Genomic DNA, 8,094 nt, shown 5'->3' on the forward strand with positions numbered 1-8,094 from the left:
AAATTATATATATTTTGGATATATTATATTATATTATATTATATTATATTATATTATATCGTTTTTAAACAGAGGTTTGCATTCCTGTTTTACCAAAATAAAACTCAAAAGCACGCATTATGTATTTTTGCCCACTGCATGCCTTTGTCAAAACATTCCCTTCATTTTAAGAGCAATCCCCTTTGATCCGAGTACCGTAAGAACAATGCTTACCATAGTGAATTCATGCTGACTTAGGGTATAGGCATTTTGAACGAGTTTTATATTAATGACACTGTCCCCACCATCTGTCCAAAATACAGGACAAGGGACCATCTCCAATATGCTAGCCACCAAAGGCAAAGTAATTAATGACAGCAATAATGCCAGCAATAATGACTAGATTAAATATTTTACAGGCCGACTGCCATGCAGTGTCAAAGCCAAAAGAAAGCTAACAGCCTCCACTGAAATAATGCTTGAAGAGAAAGTCATAAAAAAAGATATTGCTTGAATAAAGTAAATGACAAAATGTTGATGAAAACTGTAGTGAAGAATTCTAGTTCGTAACACACACTGTTTCACTAATTATGTGGCCTTGACATTAAAATTGATGTTAACATTTTATTTTGAGTGCTTTAGGGCATCGTATGCACAGTTTTAACCCCTAATGTTATAGCTAACTCCATTAAAAAGCACAAAACATTGTCCCTCTGCTAGTGGTACCTAGAGTAGCGGGTCAGAGATTCACTCTCTGTCCTAGAACATGGTCTCTGTCTGTGCTCAACTGACAGACCTGGCATCTGACAGGGGCATCTGCTCGCAGAGCCTGTGCCAGCGCGGTGTATACACGGAGACATCTGCTCCATTAGTGCCCAGGGGGCATCCTGGGCAGTACAGTAGACTGGGGGCATAACTACTGCCAGCTCCCTTCCATGGCACATCCCATGAATAGCATGGTGTAGCTGTTAGCCAGCCACAGTAGGAATAACCAGTGATGTTTTCTTAGAGGGCGGAGGACAGAAGAGATTTTGCTCTGCTCAGAATGTAAACAATCTAAATTGATTTACAGCATTGCAAATTTGTTTCATTTTTGATAGTTAATCAATACAGTTATACCAGGTATCACTTTAAGATGTATTTTGAACCTTAAACGGCATACTATAAAAGGTCTTTGTACAGCCTAATGAAATTGTGAATGTCAGCAGTATAGTAGAGATGCCTGCATGTACATTCAAATTGACTGCATGAGACAATTTTAGTGGAAATGTGATATGAAGCAGAATTTAAGTATTATATATATATATATATATATATATATATATAAACAAATTATTATTAAATTAGTAAAGATTTATTATAATAATCATAACACAAAATACAATTGTTTGGTCTGTTTGATGTATATGCAAAGTGCTGTCAAACAATTAATCGTGATTAATCGCATACAAAATAAAATTTTTGTTTGCATAATATATGTGTGTGTTCTGTGTGTATTTATTATGTATATATAAATACACACACATACAGTATATATTTGGAAAATATTTACATATATTCAATAATACTTCTTTTCAGCAAGGGTGCATTAAATTAAAAAGTACAAAATTACAGTAAAGACTTGTATATTGTTACAAAATATTTCTACTAAATGCTGTTCTTTTGAACTTTCTATTCATCAAAGAATGCTGAAAAACACATCATGGATGGAAAAAAACTTATTAGAATGATTTCTGCAGGATCATGTGACAATGAAGACTGGAGTAATGGCTGCTGAAAATGCAGCTTTGCATCACAGGGATAAATGACAGAAAGCAGTTCATTTAAATTGTTATAATATTTCATAATAATTAAATTTCTCTTACTGTTTGTATTGTAATTTTAGCAAATAAATGTAGTCTTGGTATGTATACTTTTGAATGGTAGTGTATATTTGGCTGGAACTGTTGGCTGTATAATCTTTAAGGCCTGTTAATACTCTTTTAAACAAATCCGTTACGGTGAAATTTGAGCTGAGGGAGTTTGGAGTGCACACAGGTGGCCCTGTGAAAGCTCCATTTCAACATCTGCTCAGGTTCCATAATGATATTGATCAACAGCATCGATTAAATTATTAAAATACCATCTAATCTTCCAAATTAAAGCCTTAGCAACAATAAATTACCCTTTTACTTAGTTTACCACACAAGCTTCTTTACACTAACAGCGTTTGAAATAATACAATCAGCTATATTACTATATCCATCATAATGGGCTCAGGGAACTTCAAAGTGTCAAAGGTCAGGTAGTGACACTGATGTAGAACAGTCAGCGCACAGGTTGGTGCCTCTCAGGAGTTTGCCATGAGGTCATCAGCCATCTGACATGTAAAGAGCAGCGGGGTCAAGAGGTCACCGGTTACAGCTTGTGTTACAGCATAACAGCTTTTAATGGACGTGGACTATTACGGACCATTAGCACCACTCGCATGTGCTTTCATGTAGGACAATTGAAAGCCAGACTGAAAAAGTTTAGGGGTGTTTATGATTTGATTTTACAGGCGGAATGGGTTATTTTTCTACAACATCTTTAATTACATCCGTTTAATAGTGAGATGCTTTATAAAGTGATTGCACAGAATCAAAATGATTTTGCTGAGAAGTGTAATGGTGTCAGATAACCATGCAATTGTACTAAATGTGTTTGCATAACTGCATAAAGGTTATTGCTGCATAACACAGCTGCATAAGCACAGACTAAATACTGCTAATTTTGGCAGCTTAAAAAGGGATTATGTTGTACATAAGTTTTAAAGGAAATTAAAACTATCATAATTAAGAACTAAATCATATCAAAAGTAGGATGGGAATAATGGAGTAATCTATTCTATTACATATTGGCATTTTGGTAAGTCAGCAGTTTGGAATGGCATATTCTGCATGCGGCCTTCTCGAGCATGCCTCTATAATTAATAGAGAAAGGGGTAATGGTCCAGTATTAGGGAAAATTTTGATGTTAGATGAGCTATGTTAATGAAAAAGTGAATGAAAAGACATTAACTTCTCTCTGAACCTAGAGGTTCAAATGAAGGAGCAATTCCCAAATCAAAACATTTCATCATCTCTTCCCTGCCAACAGAAATTAAGGAGCCCACACAGAAGGTTCAAGCCTTGAAGAAACTGATACATCAATTCCCCAAACCCAACCACAACACCATGAAACTACTCTTCCACCACCTGAGGAGGTAAGTCTCCATCCATACACACAACCATGGGCGGAAACCAAATATTGGGGCCCGCGCAGGACATTTTGGGGGCCCCTGGATCATTTAGGTGGGTGGTGGGAGGATAACGCCTACATTTATTATATTCTTTTTGGAAGTCACAAGTAGGAAATTTTACACAGTAAATTAATCATTTTGCAATTTAAATGTTAGAACTTTGTATTTTCTTATCAGTGTCATTTTAGCTATCTGAGCTTCGTTGGTATCTGTCCACTTCAGAGGTTTTCACAAACTTCTGTGGTCTGAAACCTTTGCACTCTGTTCAATAATGATCAACAAAAAGGACCTTATGTTTGAAAACATGTCTCTTTGCATATGAGCTCTCATTAGACGTTTACCTTTTTTTATTTTCGCCTGTCTACTTTGTGAAATTGAAGAGAACTGACGTTTACTTGACTATCTAGCTAATTATATAAACCTAGCTAGGCTTTCTAGCTTTTCGTTTAACTGCATATGGCTCAGCTTTCTTCAGAAACTTGTCAGACGTTGTCTGTTTAATACTTTATCCGTTTTTTGATTTCAGCTTTTTTGAGCTGCATTGAAGGAAAAACTTCAGTGTAGGTACAAAAACCATACAGAATTGGAATGGCATGTGGGTGTGAGGAAACTAATGACAACATTTTCATTTTTGGGAGAACTATCCCTTTGAGATCCAAGTAACCCATCACACTGCTCTGCTAGCTGACCTTGACGATACAAAACCAGACTAGACTATAATGGAAACTTCCCGTTTTTACAAATGGAAAGTTTGTGATGTATTTTTATAATGTTAGCAGATCAAAGATTGCCAAAGATTACAAAGTAGTTTTTTAGAGTGAGATCAACAAATAGTGCTCAATCTGAAAACCTTTTACACAAAAGTCCTCAATAAACAGGATGCAACATGAACAGAGGACTCAATATGAACCATTATGTGTGTGTGTGTCCGTGTTTCCGTGTGTCAACGCTCAAGTCCTTGTCCATGATAGCGTTACTGGCACAGCCAGAAGGCCATATGGCTAGTCTCCATCTCCCAGGAGGGGTGTTCTATCCCACTTTACCCTTCTGCACATTTACCACCCTGCACAGGAGGGCTACAGGACTCATCTCAGATTGATGAGCACCCCCTCCTCCCTTCCCCCAATGGAACATGCCCTTTGGCACTAGTGCTAAAGTCTGTTGGGTTGCCCATGCCAGGTCTCCCAATCAGAAAACACTAATGTGTGACTGAGAGAGAGACACTCATTGAACAGTCGATTTCTAGACAGGAACACGATATTCTGAGAGTCTGATGTGCTAAAGAAAACTAGGTCTGCATTCCATGATAAAGCTTGACAAGTTTTTAATTTATCTGGTGAACATGCTAGAACACAAACCTGCTGCCTCCTGTCCTACAGTATCATGTATCATGATATCATGAGAGTTACACATATTAAATACAATATTTAATATTATACAGCAGTGCTTTCCAACGTTTTGTCTTATTTACTTCCACAACTCTATCAAGTTCCCTTTCATCCATTAATAGGTTATTTAAATTAATCTATTTATGCAGTTTAATTTACTTTTTTTTTTTTTTAATTTAAAGCGTTATTTTGAATATTGTTTAACATTGATTATTATTATCATTATTATTATTAATATTTAATTACTGACGGTTTATTATTATATTATATATATATATATATATATATATATATATATATATATATATATATATATATATATATATATATATATATATATATATATATATATATATATATATATATATATATATATATATATATATATATATATATATATATATATATATATATATATATATATATATATATATATATATATATATATATATATATATATATATATATATATATATATATATATATATATATATATATATATATATAATATAATAATAATAATAAAACAAAACTTCAATGTTAAATGGTAAACAATATAATATAATATAATATAATATAATATAATATAATATAATTCTTCAGTAATAATAATAATAATAATCAATGTTAAACAATATTCAGAATAACGCTTTGAAAAAAAAAAAAATTTAAATAAAAATGTAAATAAAATTGCATACAAATAATAATTTAAATAACCTATTAATGGATGAAAGGGTGCTTGATGGAGTTAAGGAAGTAAATAAGACAAAACAAGTTGGAAAGCACTACTGTATAATATTAAATATTATATTTAATATTTGTAAATCTCATGATGGATATTGTAGGACAGGAGGCAGCATGTTTGTGTTCTAGCATGTTCACCAGATAAATAAAAAAAAACTTGTCAAGCTTTATAATATAATATATAACTCATTATTGCAGATTTGTATTGATTTGTGTTTATTAGATGCATTTTCTTCTGATATTTTTACAGATGACACACGTGCACATATATTTCACTGTCATTGTGAATCTACACAAACCGCCCCTCAAACCTGCTTAAGAACCACCATAGTTGGGAATCACTGGCAGCATTTCCAAATCTGTAGTCAAATCTACACACAGGCACGAGAGCAAAGCATCGTCATAAATTCACTGAATGGTGGCATTAGAAAATCATTTCAGCTTTTATTCTGCTTACCAAAATGCTGTTACAGTGGAACTTGTGGTGACACTGTAAATCCCTGTAGTGCCACCAAGTCTGTTCCTTCTCCACAGCAACGTTCCCGCTGCTCCTTTCTCTCACTATTAGAGCAATAAATGGGAAGAGAGCTTCGAATCCAAAGCGCAGTTTGCTTTGTGGGCACCACACCCAGGCCAAGTGATGTGGTTCTGTTTATTTTATATTCTCACTTAAGTCATACTTGTTTCTGTCTACTGCTTTCCCTCTCTAAATATCAGGACGACTTTCCCATGAATAAAGGCAAGGAATGTGCGGTCACAGTGAATTAGGTTAGAGTGTGTGTTGTATTTGTCTTTTAAGACAAATGTAGTCATGTTGCAGTCCAGAGTGAGATGAAGAAAGAACAATGAGGTTAGATGCTTTGCAGCTTATGGTACAGCACATAAAATAGTATTCATAATAATGCACACATCATTTTCTTGTTTTGTTGACTTTGGCATCTTTCACACTCAAAGTATCAATATGCGTAAGCTCCATATCATGTCTTTCTCTTATAACACAGGTATACCTAACTGAAGCAGCTGTCTGAGCTCCTACTGTCATGCCTTTGTAGGTTATATTTTGTGCTGACTTGGCTCATCTAAAGTGGTGAAAGTCAAAAGCTCTTTGTTGTGGGCGCTTTCTGTGCCCGCATGGAACCAATGTTCATTTTTTTCTTTTGGTCCGTGGAGCCTGGATTCAATAACCAGTTGTGTGCTCGCATTGTGATGATGTGGTCAAGGCAACCAGATTTTCTCAACAGTACACTTGCTCAGTGGTGCTATTTATGTCATTTTTTGTGGGTGGTTTTGTCACCACCCCTCATATTTCCCGTTTACCACAAGTGATTTAAAAAGCTACAGGTTTTGTTTTTTGTTAGTAATTCAAGGTTCCGTTCGTCTTTGTGCTGGAAAAGAAACCTGGAGAAACCTCTGATCAGGAAAGCCGAGAAAAAACATTTCTTCTCATCTACGTTTGGTGTCTCTCAAATTAGATGGAAGAAAACTGCCGTTGTGCGAATTTTGATATCCACCAAAGTATATGCACAGCAGTTTATGACCTTTTATGTCGCAGACAGGAAATAATAAACAATAATAAAATGCAGAGTATCCAAACTGCAAATATCGTAAGTGGAAAATCAAAGCTCCTCTGATAAAAGTGAGCCTTTCTTTTATAGGTTCAGTCAAGGCCGTCGTCTTATAACACGAAAATGACACAGTTTAAAGCTTGGAGCGATTCTGTAACCCCCACCCCACCTCAATTTATTATTCGTCCCATGATTCTTCAGGAGCCAGTTAGGCTGACCCAATTAGCACTGGCCTCCTAGGCGGGGAATTACGGCATTGTGCGCTATCCTCCATTTCCTGTCATGCCCCGCTTGCAAACGAGATGCTAATTAATAACCATTGGCATCTTGAGTCGTACACGTCGGCTTATGTACGTGATATCAATGATTTGTCAGATTCAACCAAGCGTAACGCAGTCACCTCCGGTCAAGCTGCCCACAGCCTGGCCCTTACCCAGGCACCAGAGCTTCTTCACTGGGCTCCAAGTCAGCTGATGGTTTAATGAGCGCATTTTGCCATAAATACCCAGCTACTGAGGACCAGATTGCATCATTCTCTTTTCCAAATCAACACATTTCTTTACTGAAAGTGTTAATTTAGGCGAGGTGTACAAAAAATACATTCTCTAAATCTGAGGTATTTTAGATGACAGACATCATTTTAACTCAAGATTTTAAAATGACAATGGAATATGTTTATATAAAATTTATATATACATGTATACAATGTTATCATGTATACCTTTTAATATGCATTATTTTAGGACAAGCATTTGATAAAAATAAAATAAAAGATATAGAAATATAAAAGAAATACACATATTTTTTTATGTGCACTTAATTTTATTTCTTTGTTTGTTTGTTTGTTCTGTATTATTTATTTGCACTATTTTTTTATTTTGGAAATATGTTTCAAGTGTCACCAGGACTGTCACTTTAGATTACATTATTTTAATAAAAAGTTTTGATTTACAGTTTTTTTATATAAAACAATATAAATAGATACCATGTTATCATATATATTATTTTAGGACAAGCATTTGATTTAAAAAGTAAAGGTCTCTTGAAGCATCTTGGAGATGTTGCCACAGTTGTTGGCAAAATTAATGTTTGGAAATGATATTTCCTACTGCCACACTACAGCAAAAGATAGAAATAACTGACCATATATATATATATA

The 8,094-nt window shown here is 34.6% G+C and overlaps 1 protein-coding gene across 1 annotated transcript in view; it reads left to right on the forward strand.

Moving 5' to 3' along the window:
* LOC107709415 (rho GTPase-activating protein 15-like) overlaps window positions 1-8,094 on the forward strand; it is a 38,443-nt gene that overhangs the window by 27,713 nt on the left and 2,636 nt on the right. Inside the window, exon 13 of the mRNA XM_016513871.1 lies at window positions 3,097-3,202. Coding sequence (XP_016369357.1) covers window positions 3,097-3,202 — 106 coding nt within the window. The remainder of the gene's footprint in view (window positions 1-3,096; window positions 3,203-8,094) is intronic.

This window comes from Sinocyclocheilus rhinocerous, unplaced genomic scaffold (assembly GCF_001515625.1).
Source record: "Sinocyclocheilus rhinocerous isolate Xijiao unplaced genomic scaffold, SAMN03320098_v1.1 scaffold416, whole genome shotgun sequence".
Taxonomy (NCBI): domain Eukaryota; kingdom Metazoa; phylum Chordata; class Actinopteri; order Cypriniformes; family Cyprinidae; genus Sinocyclocheilus; species Sinocyclocheilus rhinocerous.